The 20,795-nt window shown below is 42.1% G+C and overlaps 1 protein-coding gene across 1 annotated transcript; it reads right to left on the bottom strand.

The window, feature by feature from the left end:
- Positions 1–876: 876 nt before the first annotated feature.
- LOC129834807 (tumor necrosis factor receptor superfamily member 8-like) lies at positions 877–11,537 on the bottom strand. Its single transcript, XM_055900104.1, has 10 exons — positions 10,735–11,537; positions 9,249–9,294; positions 4,272–4,376; positions 3,873–4,053; positions 3,408–3,622; positions 3,043–3,243; positions 2,700–2,855; positions 2,426–2,445; positions 2,070–2,322; positions 877–1,297 (listed from the first exon to the last, which is right to left on the bottom strand). The coding sequence occupies exons 1-10, from the start codon at positions 10,792–10,794 to the stop codon at positions 1,068–1,070; spliced, it is 1,467 nt and encodes a 488-aa protein (XP_055756079.1). The 5' UTR covers positions 10,795–11,537; the 3' UTR covers positions 877–1,067.
- Between the last annotated feature and the right edge of the window lie 9,258 nt (positions 11,538–20,795).

Raw genomic sequence — 20,795 nt, 5'->3', positions numbered from 1 at the left:
GAATTACAAGGCACAAGACAATATTTCTTAAATTTACAGAAGGAAACAATTTTGTGTTTTGATGCATTTCCTATACCTTTTAAGACTTTTTCTTGTAAATGTTTTCTAAGACCCCTTTTCCATTGGTTTGTCCAGAAATCAATGCCTTTACTTATGCCTAGCCTTTAAGATGGAAATGGTTGAAAAATGTATCTATGCCTTCATTTACCAAAAATATAGACCCTTAGCTTTCATTTGACACCTAATTTGATATTCTCCTATTTCTGTCAAGGAACAGACTGGAGATCATACATGTAGTTTACTGTTTAGCAATGTCTTGAACATAAATTCACAGAACAATGCTTGTGACCGGATGTAGGCTACTGATAACATAGCAATTATATGTGGCTTCATGTCTGCAAATGTGGATCATTTTATTTGAAAGAGAAATGTATGATTATTGCTCATCCCTGTAAGAGGACATTAAGGCAGTAGCCTTGTAGAATTGTCATCATGTGATGCTGTCATTAAAATGATTAAAATGAAAATATGCCCTATGCTGAACATGGCTATGTTTGAGTATAAATTGCCCAGACAGTCCATGTATAACTTCACAATGAAAATGGTATGCTCTTTACACCCCAACTATCATGGTTATTGAAGTTACTTCACACCTCGTATGAAGTGCTTGTCTTTGTGGTTTCTGTGGTTGATACAGTTTTATTTGAGCAGAACGCTGAAGGCAGCTCTCACACTGTCTGGCGCCATTGTGAACATGTACCCTAGCATGGGAAACTCCAACTCACAGCGTCATCACCGCATATCAAACAGAACATGCATTCCTCTCTTAGGTACTGTCCCAGTACTGCTGCTGTGAAGTAAGACCATAACATACAGTTCAAACAAGTTGTCACTCTTTAATAATAGAAGGCCCATAGACCCCTGTGGATTTTGCAATTCAGTCTGTCTTTACAGTAGCAAATAATATTCAGTCTCCACTCTCTCAGAGATCGTATGATATTGACTGAACTTGCTCCCCCTCACACTCTTCCCTAAATTAATCCTCAATTTCCATTTTTTTCTAGTTTTCAATTGCTGGTGGCTGGGACGGGGTAGCTCAGCTCTTTGCAGGTATCCTTCGGCGTACTCATTCTCTCTGGCCCCAGAGCGGAGCCCCAAGGGAGGGGGTAGGAGGACTCCTGGTGGGGCTTGCTGGTGAGGGGACAGCCCTTTCCTATACTCTCCCCTTGATCCCCCTCCCTCTCTGATTTGTTGGATCCCAGGACAACCGTCCCTGGAGAGTAGATGTATATGGACCCTGAATCAAACACCAACAAGCACAAACATTATTAGATTCAACTATTGAAACAGGTGACACAAATTCATATATATTATGCACAGTAAATGCTGATGTAAAACCTGGTGGACTTAGTAGTGTAATAAATTAACAATATGACAGAGAAGAAGTGAAAAGCTGGCATCACTCAGCAGCATATGCTTCTGTTTTTGTATGCATGATTCTGGCTTCCTGTATCCTCACTAAATGAACCTCTGACCCTGATTTAAAGTATGCACTGCACTGGTGCTACTGTTTCTTGGCAGGGAAACATTAACAGGAAGTTAAAACTAGAAGAAGTATGTCTCAACTCACGGCCAAAGAAAATAACTAGAAAGGGTCATGTGAACTCGGACGCATGTGGAAAAAAAACTCACTTCCTTGCGCAGAACAGGGAGTCACATTTTTCCAGACCTGAGTTTTCCCGGCCCTATAGGCCAGGGGTAATCAACTCTTACCCTACGAGGTCCGAGCCTGCTGGTTTTCTATTCTACCTGATAATGAATTGCATCCACCTGGTGTCTTAGGTCTAAATCAATCCCTGATTAAAGGGCAACTATGAAAAAAAGTTCCAGCGTTTTGAGGTCCAGAGTTGAGTTTGAGGGCTCTAGACCCTAGTTATTGGACAATGTAGCAGAAAATATGTCTCTCCAAATGTGTCTGCACATCACACAAACATAAGATACAGTGTAAAAATATGACATTCATGCATTTAATAAATCAGTAACAGTGCAGAGTGATGCACTACACCTACCCACTATGTTGCTAATGTTTTCTCCTCCAGAGGGGTCTACTGAGACATTCTGCATGCCCCCTGGAGGTTGCGACCCTGTACCCTCCCGTCTAGGATCTCCCCCAGTCTCCCTCCCCAGAAGATGCTGGGCCTCCAGGTGTGGGATTCTCTCCTGTGGCAGCTTGGCCTGCTTATAGGAAGCCGTCTGTAGGGCAGCAGGACAAGGCTGGCACTCCCACGCTTTATAGCTCCCTCTTAGACTTTCCTTACAAATCTGGTCGTCCCAAGGTAGAGAAGTCAACATTTATACTTCTAGCAACAATAGACAGTAGTTTGATTTAAACTTTATGCAAATAGAGAATAAGTGCTGTACTCACATATTTCCCAAATATTGGACCTAAAGGAATCAAAATTATCTTTATAAGTGGTCAAGTTTTAGACTGAGTATAATAGTAATCAAAATACATTGTTTTTCCACGTATGTATACACACAATGTTTCACTGTCTCCCCCTGCAGGGGAGTATAGGTGGTGTTAGTGTTCGCTTTGTCAATAATTGTTTCTAGTGTATTTATTTACTTAATGTGTCTTATATAAAAATTCCATGCATCACTGCATATGTGTTTGTTATCTAACCACTTTACTCTCTCACCTTTCCACTTGTGCATGGACTCCAGTGACCTCCCCCTACACCCCACAAAGTAACCAACCAGCAGCAGAGTGACCCCTAGGAGCCCAACTATCAGCACCAGCAAAGGGAGACTGGGAGGGCTCTGTCTAGAGGCTGGGACTGGGAGATGAGGTGAGTCTGGGGTGAACAGAGAGACAGAAGCAGGCTGTAGTGGTGAACCTGTCAGTGTTATGTTACTTTCACTGAATATAACAGATCATTTAAGGGACTACACCAACTACAAATTAATTTCTGAAAGAATGATGAATTGTCACATCTAGTAGAAATTGAGATAGGGGATACTCTAGTCCTTTGAGAACTATACCATTGTCTTTTGTGGTAAGGGGGGGTGCAGAGGCAGACTCTGCAGGTGAGGTGTCACTGTCCACCTTGCAGGGCTTTCTCCTGGTGGTGAGCTTTGTTGGGAGGGAGACGGAGGGGTCTCTCCTGGCTTGGGACAGAGAGGACCTGATGAGAACGGCTGATGAACGGTCTACAGATTTGTACATTGGGGCTGTAGGATAGTCTGGAATAAATAGACAACATGTGTGATTAAATGGCAGGGTGACGTCACGGGACAACAAGACCTCTAGTACTTGACTGGTGAAGCTTGTTAAAACGCTCCAGGGGACAGAGCAGGAAATGCTTGGATTTCACTCAAGTATGAGAAAGCTTTTCTAAGAGCCATACCCTCAGGAGACCAAACCAGTCGAGATGCGGATCCGGTGATGAGGAGTTCTCTGTTGGTGCTGACTCCACTGGATATAGCAGAACGAAGGGACATCTTTGAGCTATGAGCAGGTGGAGGTGCAGTAGTTGTAGGGGAGGCGGGGGAAGTCTGGGCACACACACGATCCTGAGAGGCAGTGCCCTCTGTTACCATGATCATTCCCTTATGGCCACAACTGGTAGGAGAGAAGCCAGGAGATAACTTGTTTATATAAATGAGAAAGTACAGTGTTCGATACTACTAGTATTAATAATCATTTCATTTACTGTAAAAGTAGGCCTTGGGTACAATTGTTAGTTTCAAATGACTCAAATCCAGTAAAAGGAACTACAGCATCATATTTGAGATATTTATAGGTAGACAACATGTGAATCAGTACAGTGCATGTGGTGCCCAGTACCAGTGTTCTGTAGCTGTGGACTCACACTGTGTGGGGTTTGCAGGACATGGCTAGGTTTGCTGTGTTGGAGAAGGTGCCAGACACACACGGTTTACACCTCCTGCAGGTATATTGGGCAGTGCTGGCACAGAAAAAGCCCCTGTCACAGTGGCACTCACGGTTTGAGTCCCGGTGGCATTCCTTCACCTGTGTCAAGTGCCGATCAACTTTGCCCACCAACAAAGACAAGACACACAAACACACAAATTATCAATGAGACATTTGCTCTGAATATGTTTATCCACTCTATTCAACTAAAGTAAAATAACAACAGCATTTTATATGAAACTATTGTTACCTTGAGTTAAACTACAAATTATGGGTATGCTGTCTATTGTGTAGAGGAATGAACTAACACAAGGTAATGCCTAACTCTAAAAGTTACCTGAGCAGGCTTCAGTACAGAAGTCACACTTAGGACGGCCATTAAGCTTGTACCAGTAGTAGCCATCGGGACAAGGGACACACTTACACTTGTTAATGATGAAGCCTACAAACACAAATGACAGAGAGGTGTTCACATAATGTATCAACATCCTGATTACACACTCATTCCTTCCCTAACTCTTTCTCTCTCTCAATGCATTGTCACTTTAGTAAGTACAATGGGTTCACTGAAGTTAAGATCCAGGAATGGAAGATAAATTATTCCCCAAAGACTGTTCTGAATGTGAAGTTGCCTGCAAACCACAACCAATCTTTCCTTTTAAAGATGCAATATGCAGACATCGCTCTTCCAGTTCCTGGTTGCTAAAATTATAATAGTTCGCCTAATTTCAGTTTGTGACAAAACAATCAAGTAAAGTGTAGAGAAACATTGTACCATCTAAACCGCTGTGAAATATATTTTCAATAACCCAAAATATTGTATTTTTATCTGTTTGAAGCTGGTGTACAATACCGAAAGTAAAAGACGCAAAAACAAAACTTAATAACGGGAAGCATAGAAATGGCGTACATAGAACAGATCTACCACTTTTATTTCACCTTTATTTAACCAGGTAAGCTAGTTGAGAACAAGTTCTCATTTACAACTGCAACCTGGCCAAGATAAAGCAAAGCAGTGTGACACAAACAACAGCACAGAGTTACACATGGAATAAACAAACGTACAGTCAATAACACAATAGGAAAAAAAGGAAGTCTATATACAGTGTGCGCAAATGGCGTGAGGAGGTAAGGCAATAAATAGGCCATAGTAGTAATTACTATTTAGCAGATTAACACTGGAGTGATAGATGAGCAGATGATGATGTGCAAGTAGTAGAAATACTGGTGTGCAAAAGAGCAGAAAAGTAAATAAAAACAATATGGGGATGAGGTAGGTAGATTGGGTGGGCTATTTACAGATGGACTATGTACAGCTGCAGCGATCGGTTAGCTGCTCAGATAGCTGATGTTTAAAGTTAGTGAGGGAAATGTAGGTCTCCAGCTTCAGCGATTTTTGCAATTCGTTCCAGTGACTGGCAGCAGAGAACTGGAAGGAAAGGCGGCCAAAGGAGGTGTTGGCGGCTTTGGCGATGACCAGTGAGATATACCTGCTGGAGCTCGTGCTACGGATGGGTGTTGTTATCGTGACCAGTGAGCTGAGATAAGGCGGAGATTTACCTAGCATAGACTTATAGATGACCTGGAGCCAGTGGGTCTGGCAACGAATATGTAGCGAGCGCCATCCGACTAGAGCATACAGGTCGCAGTGGTGGGTGGTATAAGGGGCTTTGGTAACAAAGCGGATGGCACTGTGATAGACTGCATCCAGTTTGCTGAGTAGAGTATTGGAAGCTATTTTGTAGATGACATCGCCGAAGTCGAGGATTGGTAGGATAGTCAGTTTTACTAGGGTAAGTTTGAGTGAAGGAGGCTTTGTTGCGAAATAGAAAGCTGATTCTAGATTTGATTTTGGATTGGAGATATTTGATATGAGTCTGTAAGGAGAGTTTACAGTCTAGCCAGACACCTAGGTATTTGTAGTTGTCCACGTATTCTAAGTCAGAACCGTCCAGGGTGGTGATGCTAGTCGGGCGGGTGGGTGCGGGCAGCGAACGGTTGAAAAGCATGCATTTGGTTTTACTAGCGTTTAAGAGCAGTTGGAGGCCACGGAAGGAGTGTTGTATGGCATTGAAGCTCATTTGGAGGTTAGTTAACACAGTGTCCAAAGAAGGGCCAGAAGCATACAGAATGGTGTCGTCTGCTTAGAGGTGGATCAGGGAATCACCCGCAGCAAGAGCGACATCGTTGATATATACAGAGAAAAGAGTCGGCCCGAGAATTGAACCCTGTGGTACCCCCATAGAGACTGCCAGGCCCTCAGATTTGACACACTGAACTCTGTCTGCGAAGTAGTTGGTGAACCAGGCGAGGCAGTCATTTGAGAAACCAAGGCTATTGAATCTGCTGATAAGAATACAGTGATTGACAGAGTCGAAAGCATTGGCCAGGTCGATGAAGACGGCTGCACAGTACTGTCTTTTATCGATGGTGGTTATGATATCATTTAGTACCTTGAGCGTGGCTGAGGTGCACCCATGACCAGCTCTTCTTAGACTTGCTGTCAATGAGAATGACAGATCTATAACTCACACTCTATGTGAATTTGTTGTGGTCGCCCAAAAAGTTACATATTGCAGCTGTGTTATAAGGGAGTGTTTTGTGGTTTGTGCAACAACATAGGACGAAAAAGGAAGTTGAAGAGTAAGTACTTAAATTGGTCTCTGTTAGACAGTAAACAAACAGGGCCGGCGACAGAAAAGTTGGTTACCTTTGCAACTTTATCCAAAATTATTCCAACATCCAAACCAATGTCAGTCATCTAGTGTATACAGTATATAAAACATTGATCCGAACAGTGCACTCGCCAACTTTCCTTAAATTTCGCACCGGAAAAAGTATCTGATTGAGCAAAACAGCGCCCCTCTGTCTTACTATATGTAGTCCATGTATCTGATTCTGTCTGACCAAAAAGAGTATGACATGCCACGAAAACCACAGAAAACTACAGGTAACTGCTAAAATAAAGGAAACACTTGAGTAAATGAGGGATACAAAGTGTATTGAAAGCAGGTGCTTCCACACAGGTGTGGTTCCTGAGTTAATTAATCAGTTAACATCCCATCATGCTTAGGGTCATGTATAAAAATGCCCAGTTGACCATTATTTTGGCTACCATGGCTAGAAGATGAGATCTCAGTGACTTTGAAAGAGGGGTCTCAAAGGGTTTACTTGCATCAAAACTGGGACCAAGAGACAGAAGCAGGGTTTTTTCAATCTCAAGGCCACCAGACTGTTAAATAGGCTTCACTAGCCGGCCTCCACACAGTACCCTGCTCTGAACTTAGTCACTTGCCGGCAACCACCCGGTTACTCAACCCTGCACCTTAGAGGCTGCTGCCCTATGTACATAGACATGGAATCACTGGTCACTTTAATAATGTTTACATGCTGTATTACTAATTTCATATGTGTTTATATACTGTATTCTAGTCAATGCCATCCTATTCAACTATTGCTGTATGTACTATTCTACTCTACGTATTCTACAGATACACAAAATATTATTTCCACATACTGTCCATAATATACATTCCATCACATCATATATATATATTTATACTCCGGACTCCGACATTGCTCGTCCTAATATTTATATATTTCTTAATTCCATTATTTTACTTTTAGATCTGTGTGTATTGTTGTGAATTGTTAGATATTACTGCACTGCAGGAGCTAGAAACGCAAGCATTTCGCTACACCCTCAATAATATCTGCTAAATATGTGTATGTGACCAATAAAATTTGATTTGATTATGGGATGAGACAGCGTTTTACACCCCCATCAACAAAACACCAAATTATGGAATTTCTCGTGGAAGAATGGTGTCGCATCCTTCCAATAGAGTTCCAGACCCTTTTAAAATCTATGCCAAGGTAGATTGAAGCTGTCTTGGGGCTGGTGGTGGCCCAACACCCTTAAAACGCTTTATGTTGGTGTTTCCTTTATTTTGGCAGTTACCTGCATGTGCTCAGCTACTTCCTGTGCCATGACGTTTCATCACAGGCTCTGAAGTGGCAGTTTCTGACAGTGTTGAATCAATTTTCAATTACTGAATGGTTAAAAAAGATTTTACATAATGAAAGCATGAAGTAAATTCACCATGTATCAGTAACCACGTTTCCATCCAACCTTTTTATGCGAGTAACGTGCATAACCATCATATGGAAGTAAACTTAGGAGTCACACAATGATTTGTTCTTCTGTGGACTTGTGGTTGTACTTATCAAATGAATATAATGGCGATTCTGATCCAACCATAAATTCATACATTGTGCCCCTGGACTGAGAGGATGGAAGTTCAACATGTAGTTACAGTGGACGTAGTATGCTAATGTTAATAACTACCTGGCCTGGCTTATCTTTCCTATGAAAGTAAGTTAGGCGACCAAGTATTTTAGCCAGGTAGCTTAGGACAACAAAACTAAAACGCGTGTACTGTATGACAGAGTCATAGACCGTTTAGTCAACATGAAAGAGAAGGATAGCGTTGGCGTTTCTCTACAAGTAGAGTGAGTCAACATGTTTTTTTTCTACTTGCACGCACACACATATTTGCACACAGAAATCAGTACCATGGACAGCCACATCATATGAATCTTACGTTGATTGGACTAAATCGTTTTTGGTATGTTTTAGTTTTCACTGTATTAGACTAAGCATTGGTAATTAGATGACGTTGAAATGTTGAAGTTGAAATGGTTCTGGAATAGTGAAGGCAGCTCCTGTTTTCTTTGCGACTGAACTCGGTGGTTCTAAATCAATAGTTCCTTAGTATTCCGAAAATGCTTGAAACATTACATTGATTGACCATGCTGCAGGTCATGTAAATGTTTGTACATGCAATTTGTTTTGTGGACTTTCCGGTTTTGGAAGGAAACAAATGTGTGGTTGAATTTATTTTGCCACTGTGTATTTTTATTGTCTCGGTTTTAGGCCTATATATTTGCAATATAAGGCTAAACATTTTTTTTAACAAAACCATCAGTCATTTATTTTTACAAAACCAATAGTAGAGTTGAAAATTCGATGGAAACCCATTTAACTTGTATTCTTTATTTGGTACATGAGAATTTAACCACAAAAGTCATTTTTATATGCATCGCGTCATCACGCACAGCCTTTTATCCGCAACTGGTCAATTTGATGGAAACATCTCAGGTGGCAAAATGCGCATGTTGTTTTTATGTGGATTTCAGAATATTCGCATGAAGATATGTTGCCAATTAGATGGACACGTAACTACTGTGAGACAAGTATAATCTTTCACCACATTTTTACACTCTAGATCAGGGGGGAAGCTGATTACTTTACCTGAGTCACAGGTACGAGGACAGCTAGACAACAACACAGAGCAAACCTGAGAGAGAGAGAGAGAGAGAGAGAGAGAGAGAGAGAGAGAGAGAGAGAGAGAGAGAGAGAGAGAGAGAGAGAGAGAGAGAGAGAGAGAGAGAGAGAGAGAGAGAGAGAGAGAGAGAGAGAGAGAGAGAGAGAGAGAGAGAGAGAGAGAGAGAGAGAGAGAGAGAGAGAGAGAGAGAGAGAGAGAGAGAGAGAGAGAGAGAGAGAGAGAGAGAGAGAGAGAGAGAGAGAGAGAGAGAGAGAGAGAGAGAGAGAGAGAGAGAGAGAGAGAGAATATTTTTCATTAGAATAATCATTATTTTATTTCGCAACAACAGGATATTTCAGTTCCCAGAGTGAACGTCAGCTATGACGAACATTGCATGCACGATTGCACGATGGAAATGCCAAGGCCACCTCACACTTATCTACAGGACACCTACAGTTCCTCTCAAAACCACAGAGCAGTATCCAGTTCAGAAAACAGTGACCAATGTGACAGAATGTACCAACAAATACCTGGCAAAACCACTCACACAAACAAACAAACAAATTATTGGTAAAAACAATTATACAAAACAAAAAAATGAATAGTATTATAATACTAGTTATTATTATTATTTGTAGTAATAGTATAGTATTATCTCCCTATTGGGAAAGATTGTTTGACTAAGTGGACAAATTCCAAAGGGTCAACTTGAGCTCCACATTCAAGTTCATGTTGTCACATATTAAGCTTATTATGGCTGTAGGCTACTGGCAATCAAAACAACATTAGGCCAAATCAATAATAGTGCTGTCATAAGTTAAGTTGTTTGTTAAGCACAAAATAACAACTACACAATCTAAACTCTTATATGAACAGTTCTTTCAGATTGACAAGCTTTATAAACAGTCAATAAACTAACCCCCTCCTGTTAACTAACATGTTATGAGAGCATTCTTGATTTCAGTGGATGACCTGCTCTACATATAACTATGTACAATACCAGAATGACTTTTTACTGGCAGTATAGGACCAATTACCATCAGGCCTCGCTGGGGTTATGGTTAAAAAGGTTTCTGTTCCTGTAAGAGCAGTGGCTACCTAGTCATTTCTTTCTTGTTCACTTACCTGCAGGCTACTTTCCATTATTAAAACATGTATCAACCAAGAGAGAATAGTGTTACACTTAAGAATAATGGTTACACTGCAATTTATAACAATGTCAAATGTGACAGACTACTGTAATTGTAACTATAAAATATTTATTTTAAACACAAATAAAAACACCAATAACAACAATCATAATAACAAATGGTAATAAAGCACCATCATCGTCTAAAACAATAATCATAAACATGTAGTCATCATAATTGTCTAGGTCTCATCATCCTCCTCATTAAAAATACAATTACATTAGGTCTACCTAAACTAAACCCAATCGCATCAGTAAAACATACGGTTGGCTAGGCTACTTACCAGATTAAAAAGGCAAAGTATTCTCAAAGGACATGAGGTAATACAGCGCTGATAATCCATTTCAAACTACTGAGATGCTAGTTGTAAAAAATGTCGTAATTCAAAAGAAAAAAGCCGAAACGTGTTGATTTACCATGCCTGATTGAATCTCTCTCTGATCAAGGTGCTCAAATAGGTGCAGTGGAGGTTTTGTTCATGTTCGAGTTTGGCGGGGATATGTCGTCAGTGGGTTGTCCAATAAAGAAGCAGATTAACATAGCGCGGGTGTTGGCCACTTCCATCTGTGGTAATCGCTCGTGGACTGACTCGGGTAACATAACAGGTAATGAAGAATTTGAAGAATTTACGCGACATTTAAATTCTGGTTTTCCCAGATCACACGCGGTGAAGAATTTACAGCGCGAGAGGCTTAGCCTGGTTGCCATCTGTTCATGTATTACGTTACACTCCCTGCCGCTCCTGTCTTTTGTCAAATATCAGAATGTTAGCAAAAAGACTGGTACCCAGACACGTTACTAGAGGCTGACTGCATCACTAAAACCAACTTGAAGATCTTGAATGTTGATTTTAGTATAGACATTTCCAATTGTGTGATAAAGGGGACATTTTCCCGAGCCATACCTCTATAGCTTCGACCCATCCTTATTTCAGATAAAGGAAAGGAGTGATGAGGGCTGCTTTTTAAGAGTATTCAAACAGGGTCTTCCTCTCTGTTGATTTATTCATGTTATAATGCAGGGATTTAAAAAAACTTTTCTTGCTCATGGATCCCCGCTCAGGCAAACCGGCGACCCAGGGACCCCCATCATATGTTAGCAACCCCCATCATATGTTAGGGACCCCCATCATATGTCTTCAGGTGAATGATAATGTCAAGTAGAAGTAATTACCATTTAAAAATGTTGACCTTCCCACAGTCAGTGGTATAAGGAAACTAAGCGAAAATAATTTGAAGTACTACTTAAATCGTTTTTTTGAGTATCTGTACTATATTTTACTATTTATATTTTTGACAACTTTCAAGCCTACTTTTACTCCACTACATTCCTCAAGAAAATATATACTTTCTACTCCCATACATTTTCCCTGACACCCAAAAGTACTAGTTACATTTTGAATGCTTAGCAGGACAGGAAAATGGTCCAATTCATGCACTTATCAAGCCAACACTGGTCATCTCTACTGCCTCTAATCTGGTGGACTCACTAAACACTAATGCTTTGTTTGTAAATTATGTCTGAGCGTTGGAGTGTGCCCATACCTATCCATACATTTTAAAAACAAGACAATTGTGCCATCTGGTTTGCATAATATAAGGAATTTGAAATTATTTATAGCATTTACTTTCTAGTTTTTATTATTTCAATTCATAGGATTCATACACATTATTAATTTATAATGTATAAAATCCCCCTCACCCCTCACCGGCAATCTGATAGCATGTAAAATAAATCATGGGATAAAAACAAATAAATGAACATTACATAGTAAATCTGCTGAACAATATATCATATAGCCTCAGAAATAGTGACAAATTACTGATACACATTCATGGATGTAAAGGCCCGTTGGTTAAGTGTTCAGAAATGTCAACTGTTGCTTTTTTCCATGTGTCCAGAGTGGACACCTTGGTCCTGTCACATCTGCTCCTGCCATACCCCCCCCCCCCCCCCCTGGTGGTCATCCAGTGTCTGCTTCCCCCAGTACACTCTCTCTCTCCCTCTCCCTTTCTGTTTGTGTGTGATTGTGTGGTTGGAGACAGGTGTGCTGGAGTCAGAGCAGATCCCTACCAGCTACAACTCGTTCCATTATCAAGACCTCTACAAATACTCAGTTCCTCCACTCTGCCAGATCGTAATCTCTGCTCAGTTAGTTTATGCTTCTAGCCATTATTATTATTCAAGACCCTGTTACCCTGCTGTGTCTGTTTCCCTGCTTGACGCTGTTTATCCTCACTGCAGTTTTGCCGCCCTGACTCTGGCTCCTGTCTCCTGTTCCACATCTCACCACCGTGCTACCCTGTTCTGGACTCACCATACCACCACTCCCTTGGATTCCCCTCCAGACCTGTTTACCCTCAATCAACATTACCAAGCTCTTAAAACCCTTCTGGAGACTATCAATGAGTTTTCATGGAACCTGTCTGTCCTACAGAGTCAAACCTTCGCCCAAAGCTCACAACCTGTCCCTCCTCTCCGCCCCGGGAGCCGTTTGTTCGTACTCCAGAGCGCTACGATGGTAATCTCAGAACCTGCAGAGCCTTTTTGGTACAATGTTCACTAATATTTGAGCAACAGCCCTACTCTTATTCTCGTGAACGAGCCAAGATTTAGTTTTTGATTAGTTGCCTCTGTGGAGCAGCGCTTTCCTGGGTCACTGCTGTGTGGAAGGTGACAGTCACCCATTTGCTTCTCCTATAGTAGATTCACGGAGGAGATGAGAAAGGTTTTAGACCACACAGTTTGTGGAAAGGATGCTGCTAAACGACTCCTGTCCCTCCATCAAGGCTCCCAGAGTGTTGCTGAAATGGCATGTGAATTCAGCACCCTCGCAGCAAGGGAGCGGCTGGGATGAGGAGGCTCTTCAGGGAGCATTCCGGAACTCACTCACTGAGACCCTAAAGGACGAGTTGGTGTCCAGGGAGGAGCTTGATCTCGATTAACTAATTTCTCTCACTATCCGCATTGACAACCATCTCCGGGAGCGGCGGAGGGAGAGAGTAGTTAAGGTTGCAAGTTCCGCCTCCCGGGTGGCGCAGTGGTCTAGGGCACTGCGCCACCAGAGTCTCTGGGTTCGCGCCCAGGCTCTGTCGCAGCCGGCCGCGACCGGGAGGTCCGTGGGGCGACGCACAATTGGCATAGCGTCGTCCGGGGCAGGGAGGGTTTGGCCGGTAGGGATATCCTTGTCTCATCGCGCTCCAGCGACTCCTGTGGCGGGCCGGGCGCAGTGCGCGCCAACCAAGGGGGCCAGGTACACGGTGTTTCCTCCGACACATTGGTGCGGCTGGCTTCCGGGTTGGAGGCGCGCTGTGTTAAGAAGCAGTACGGCTGGTTGGGTTGTGCTTCGGAGGACGCATGGCTTTCGACCTTCGTCTCTCCCGTGCCCGTACGGGAGTTGTAGCGATGAGACAAGGTAGTAATTACTAGCGATTGGATACCACGAAAATTGGGGAGAAAATGGGATTAAAAAAAATTAAACAAATTTAAAAAAAGGTTGCAAGTTCCTTAACATCTGCTTCAGTGCCTAGTTATTTTCCTCTCACTGTATCACAACCCCAGGCATGTTCTGAACCTGAACCCATGCAGCTCGGCATGCCTCGTCTATCTCCGGAGGAGAGGCAGCGGCGTGTCGATACTAGGAGCTGTCTATACTGTGGCCAGGTTGGTCACTTGGTTTCCACTTGTTCCCTGCATCCAGTTAGAAGAGGCTCAGGCGATATGGGGAAAATACTATTGGGTCAAATCGCCTGCCCATCTTCTCCCAGACCCCTGTTTGAGGCCAACCTTGTGTGGCAGAGTCAGGCTTTTCCTCTCGCTGCTCTTATAGATTCAGGTGCCGACGAGAGCTTTTTGGACCGAGGTGTTGTCAACCAGTTGGGCCTGGACACTGTTCCACTTAATTCACCTCTCGATGCCTACGCTCTCAATGGTAAGCTTCTCTCCCGTGTCTGTGAGAAAACCGTTCCAGTCATCCAGCGTCTCTCTGGTAATCACCAAGAAAAAATCAGTTTCCACATAATCAACAGTCCCTATTCTCCTCTGGTTCTGGGCCATCCATGGTTAAAACTACACAACCCACAGATTGACCGGACCACCGGGAGGGTAACTACTTGGAGTACATTTTGTCATTCCAATTGTCTACATTCTGTCCTCCCACCTGCCTTGTCTGTACCCCAGTCCATTTCAGATCCCCCGGACCTGTCTTCTGTTCCTCCAGAGTATCACAGTTTAGCTCCTGTGTTCAGTAAATACCACACCCCGTCTCTGCCACCTCATCGCTCGTATGACTGTGCTATTGACCCCCAGCCTGGAGCTCCCCTCCCCAGTAGCAGGTTGAATAACCTTTCTCGTCCCAGATCTAACAATACCAAGCCTGAAGCCTTCTCCCGTCAGTTCACCGCAGACAACACAGGTACCGAGCCAGAAACCATCATGCCATCCTCCTGCATCGTTGCTGCTGTCTCCTGGGAGATTGAGTCCAGTGTTCGTCAGGCTCAGCTGAACCAGTCTGGGTTGTGCACCAGGTGGCGCCCATGGGGGGGGGGGGGGGGGTAATTGTCACATCTGCTCCTGCCACACCCCCTAGTGGTCATCCGGTGTCTGCTTGACCTGCAGCCATTCCCCCAGTACTCTCGCGCGCTCTCTCTCTCTCTCTCTCTCCACTGCTTTTGAGGGGCACATGTCCATTTAGAAGTTTGACCAATGGATGTACTGCTAGTTCTGCTCCCCAGGGGACCCCATAGGCTGCAAGGATAGACTAGTTCTGCTCCCCAGGGGACCCCATAGGCTTGCATGGATAGGCGGCGTTGAAGGTAAAGACAAAATGATGAACCTGGACATTAAAACACTGGCGGTTTTCCTGGAAACTATAGAAATGGTTTCTTACACAATAATTATTATTTATTACGCCATATTGGCGAGTATGAATGAAATTTAAGATTAGATCTCATATGCTTCTTTGTAGCTTTCCACACATTTACTGAGTGTGCTATAATGGGTCCAAACAATAATGCACATTTTCTAGGAGTCAATCCAGAAAATAATACATCTTGTAATGTAATTGGTGAAACTATTGACGCCAATAGCACGCCAAGGAACGAAAGCCTCTGGGTTTATCCAGGTCTTCAGGAAATACATTTGGAATGATAGGTGATAAAAAAAATATATTTGTAACTGAAAGTCCACCTAATGCTTTTGTTCTCTGTAGTGTTGCATATTTAATCTGTGGTCACTTTCTCCCCCAAATGAACTTCTTTATGACAGAGTAAAGTTTAGACCAATAGTCTATAGGAGAAGGCAGTGGTAACATAGAACTCATAAATTGATATGAGGAAGGACATTCATTTTGATAATTGAGATTCTAGCATGCAAAGAAGTGGCCATATCAGACCGTCTTTTTATGTATTTTTGGATCTTTTGAAAGGTTTCTATGTAGTTCTTCCTGCCAGTAGTGTGAATAGATGGGGATATGGTAATGCCTAAGTATGTGATTTGTTTCTTCACTGGGATCATGGGTGGTAGTTGCACGCTTCCCATAGCTGAGTTAAGAGGTAGTAGAGGTGATTTAGACCAGTTGATCTGAAAATAGACATTATTGGCTGGAGGGATTTCTGAGCGTTTGCGACGTAGAGCAGTATGTCATCTGCATACAGAGAAATTGCTTGTTCAGTTTGTTTGATTTTGATATGTGAGGAACCCTAATGTTGACGTATGCTTTGTGCCAGCGGTTCAAGAGTGAGCAAATAGCATAGTGGAGGCGGGACAGCCTTGTTTACGTCGTCGTTGTATGATAAATGGATTAGAATGGGTAGTGCCAGTAGATATAATAGAATAATGATTCAGATACATGGTGCGAAACATTTGTATAAATCTGGTCCCAAAACCAAAATGTTCCAGAACAAGCCATAGATATTCCCACTCTAAGCAGTCAAAGGCTTCTCTTCATCTAATGGTAGCACAGCACACGGGGTATCCAGATAGGAAGCCTCAGCAACCACATGAATCAGGTGGCACACGTTATCGGCTGCCTGACGATCCTTAATGAACCCTGTTTGTTCAGGATGTATGAGCTTGTTAATAACTATCTCTTGGCTAGAACTTTGGCATACATCTTTATTTATGTTCCGATTAAACTGATTGGCCGAAAATTAGCACAATTTGTGAGGTCTTTTCCTTTCTTAGGGATATAATAGCTGTGTTGATGTTTCTGTGGAATTGCACTTTTTCAATAGCAATGTTAAGAGATTGAAGAATAACTGCTCCTAGCTCATTCTAACAGTTGAGAATGAGTTCAGGAGGTATTCCATCAATACCAGGCAATTTTTATCTATCTTATTTAAAAGAGCAACTTTCAGTTCAGATAAAGTGACAGGTTCCTCTATTAAAATTATTTATTTTTAGGAATGTTTGGGCAACGTAAGGTTCTCCAGGAACTGCCGAGAAGCAGAAGTATCAAAGCTGTGTGATGAACTATATAAATCTGAATAATATGCTCTAAAAGTTGCATTTATTTCTGTAGGATCCAGATTTCAATGGCCATAGGCAAGATGCAATAGATGGTATGAAATACAGTTGAAGTCGGAAGTTTACAAACGCCTTAGCCAAATACATTTAAACTCAGTTTTTCACAATTCCTGACATTTAATCCTAGTAAAAATGCCCTGTCTTAGGTTAGTTAGGATCACCACTTTATTTTAAGAATGTGAAATGTCAGAATAATACTAGAGAGAATAATTTATTTCAGCTTTTATTTATTTCATCACATTCCCAGTGGGTCAGAAGTTTACATACACTCAATTAGTATTTGGTAGCATTGCCTTTAAATTGTTTAACTTGGGTAAAACGTTTCGGGTAGCTTTCCACAAGCTTCCCAGAATAAGTTGGGTGAATTTTGGCCTATTCCTCCTGACAGAGCTGTTGTAACTGAGTCAGGTTTGTAGGCCTCCTTGCTCGCACACTCTTTTTCAGTTCTGCCCACAAATTTTCTATAGGATTGAGGTCAGGGCTTTGTGATGGCCACTCCAATACCATGATTTTATTTTCCTTAAGTCATTTTGCCACAAATTTGGAAGTATGTTTGGGGTCGTTGTCCATTTGGAAGACCCATTTGCGACCAAGCTTTAACTTCCTGACTGATGTATTGAGATGTTGCTTCAATATATCCTCATAATTTTCCTTCCTCAAGATGCCATCTATTTTGTGAAGTGCACCAGTCCCTCCTGCAGCACAGCACCCCCACAACATGATGCTGCCATCTTCGTGCTTCACGGTTGGAATAGTGTTCTTTGGCTTGCAAGCCTCCCGCTTTTTCCTCCGAACATAACGATGGTCATTATGGCCAAGCAGTTGTATTTTTGTTTCATCAGACCAGAGGACATTTCTCCAAAAAGTACAAACTTTGTCCACATGTGCAGTTGCAAACCGTAGTCTGGCTTTTTTATGGCGGTTTTGGAGCAATGGCTTCTTCCTTGCTGAGCGGCCTTTCTGGTTATGTCAATATAGGACATGTTTTACTGTGGATATAGATACTTTTGAACCCGTTTCTTCCAGCATCTTCACAGGGTCCTTTGCTGTTGTTCTGGGATTGATTTGCACCATTCACACCAAAGTACGTTCATCTCTAGAAGACAGAACGTGTCTCCTTCCTGAGCGGTATGACGGCTGCGTGGTCCCATGGTGTTTATACTTGTGTACTATTGTTTGTACAGATGAACGTGGTACCTTCAGTTGTTTGGAAATTACTCCCAAGGATGAACCAGACTTGTGGAGGTCTAAAAATATTTTTCTGAGGTCTTGGCTGAATTCTTTTGATTTTCCCATGATGTCAAACAAAGAGGCACTGAGTTTGAAGGTAGGCCTTGAAATATATCCACAGGTACACCTCCAATTGACTCAAATGATGTCAATTCGCCTATCAGAAGCTTCTAAAGCCGTGACATAATTTTCTGGAATTTTCCAAGCTGTTTAAAGGTACAGTCAACTTAGTGTATGTTAACTTCTGACCCACTGGTATTGTGATACAGGGAACTATAAGTGAAATAATCTGTCTGTAAACAATTGTTGGTAAAATTTCTTGTGTCAAGCACAAAGTAGATGTCCTAACCAACTTTCCAAAACTATAGTTTGTTAACAAGAAAGTTGTGGAGTGGTTGAAAAACAAGTTTTAATGACTCCAATCTAAGTGTATGTAAACTTCCAACTTCAACTGTACATATGAGATGAGTAATGTAGGATATGTAAACATGGTTAAAGTGCCATTATTTAACTTCTTATGGCTGCAGGGGCAGTATTGAGTAGCTTGGATGAAAGGTGCACAGAGGTGCCCAGAGTAAATGGCCTGCTCCTCAGTCATAGTTGCTAATATATGCATATTATTATTAGTATTGGATATAAAAGTCTGAAGTTTCTAAAACTGTTTGAATTATGTCTGTGAGTATAGCAGAACTCATATGGCAGGCAAAAACCTGAGAAGAAATCCAATCAGGAAGTGAGACATCGGAGGTTGGTAAATTTTCAACTCATCGCCTATTGAAAACCCAGTGGGATATGGATCTGTATGCACTTCCTACGGCTTCCACTAGATGTCAACAGTCTGTAGAATGTTGAATGAAGCTTCTACTGTGATGTTGAGCCGGATGGGAGCTGTTTGAGTCAGTGGTATGGCAGAGAGCCAGGTCCTGGTCACGCGCATTCCACATGATATCGACTTGCGTTCCATTACTTCTATAGACACAAAGGAATTGTCCGGCTGGAACGTTATTGAATATTTATGATAACCACATCCGAAAGATTGATTCTGTACTTAGTTTGACAAGTTTATTCGACCTGTAATATAACTTTTTGAAGTTTTCGTCCGACGTTCGCCTGGACCTGCACGAGCATTTGGATTTGTGTACTAAACGCGCTAACAAAAGTAGCTATTTGGACATTACCTAACAAAACGAACATTTCTTGTGGAAGTGGGATTCCTGGGAGTGCATTCCGGCGAAGATCAGCAAAGGTAAGTGAAGATTTATAATGCTTTTTATGAGTTTTGTTGACTGCACAATTTGGCGGGTAACTGTATGGCTTCCTTTTGTGGCTGAACGCTGTTCTCAGATTATTGAATATTGTGCTTTTGCCATAAAGATGTTTGAAATCTGACACAGCGGTTGCATTAAGAACAAGTGTATCTTTAATTCTATGTAAAACATGTATCTTTCAAAGTTTATGATGAGTATTTATGTTATTTGACGTGGGTCTCTGCAATTTCTCTGGATATTTTGGAGGCAGTTCTGAACATGGCGCCAATGTAAACTGAGGTTTTTGGATATAAATAGGAACTTAATCGAACAAAACATATATGTATTGTGTAACATGAAGTCCTATGAGTGTCATCTGATGAAGATCATCAAAGGTTAGTGATTAATTTTATCTCTATTTCTGCTTTTTGTGACTCCTGTCTTTGGCTGGAAAAATAGCTGTGTTTTTCTGTGATTTTGCGGTGACCTAACATAATTGTTTGTGGTGCTTTCGCTGTAAAGCCTATTTGAAATCGGACACTTTGGTGGGATTAACAACAAGATTGCCTTTAAAATGGTATAAGATACATGTATGTTTGTAGAATTTTAATTATGATATTTCTGATGTTTGAATTTGGCGCCCTGCACTTTCACTGGCTGTTGTCATATCATCCCGTTAACGGGATTGCAGCCATAAGAAGTTGTTAAAGTGACTAGTGATTTGGGTCTGTATGTTGGCAGCAGCCTCTCTATGTTAGTGATGGCTGTTTAACAGTCTGATGGCCTAGAGATAGAAAATGTTATTCAGTCTCTCGGTCCCAGCTTTGATGCACCTGTACTGACCTCGCCTTCTGGATGATAGCAAAGTGAACAGGCAGTGGCTCGGGTGGTTGATGTCCTTGATGATTTTTTGGCCTTCCTGTGACATCGGGTGCTGTAGGTGTCCTGGAGGGCAGTTAGTTTGCGGGGTTGAGACCCAGAGCCTTAAGCTTAATGATGAGCTTGGAGGGTACCATGGTGTTGAATGCTGAGCTGTAGTCAATGAACAGCATTCTTACATGGGCCATGTGCAGTGTGACGGCGAATTGCATCGTCTGTGGACAATATGATCCTTGACTAGTCTCTCAAAGCACTTCATGATGACAGAAGTGGTTGCTTCGGGATGATAGTCATTTAGTTCAGTTATCTTTGCCTTCTTTGGTACAGGAACAATGGTGGCCATCTTGAAGCATGTGGGGACAGCAGACTGGGATAGGGAGCGATTGAATATGTCCGTAAACACACCAGCCAGCTGGTCTGCGCATGCTCTGAGAATGCTAAGGACGCTACGGCTAGGGATGCC

This window comes from Salvelinus fontinalis, chromosome 3 (genome assembly GCF_029448725.1).
Source record: "Salvelinus fontinalis isolate EN_2023a chromosome 3, ASM2944872v1, whole genome shotgun sequence".
NCBI classification, from domain to species: domain Eukaryota; kingdom Metazoa; phylum Chordata; class Actinopteri; order Salmoniformes; family Salmonidae; genus Salvelinus; species Salvelinus fontinalis.
Note: the sequence above shows the minus strand (reverse complement) of the source record. Positions and strands in the feature narration are given on the sequence as shown.

Bases quoted from the DNA above. Each gene is read 5' to 3' on its own strand.
- LOC129834807 (XM_055900104.1), bottom strand. From the start codon at position 10,794: ATGGATTATCAGCGCTGTATTACCTCATGTCCTTTGAGAATACTTTGC. The intron at 4,054-4,271 runs GTAACTTTTAGA...TGGTGGGCAAAG, and splicing joins CTGTACTGAAGCCTGCTCAG to TTGATCGGCACTTGACACAG. The intron at 1,298-2,069 runs GTAGGTGTAGTG...TGTTTGATTCAG, and splicing joins AAACATTAGCAACATAGTGG to GGTCCATATACATCTACTCT.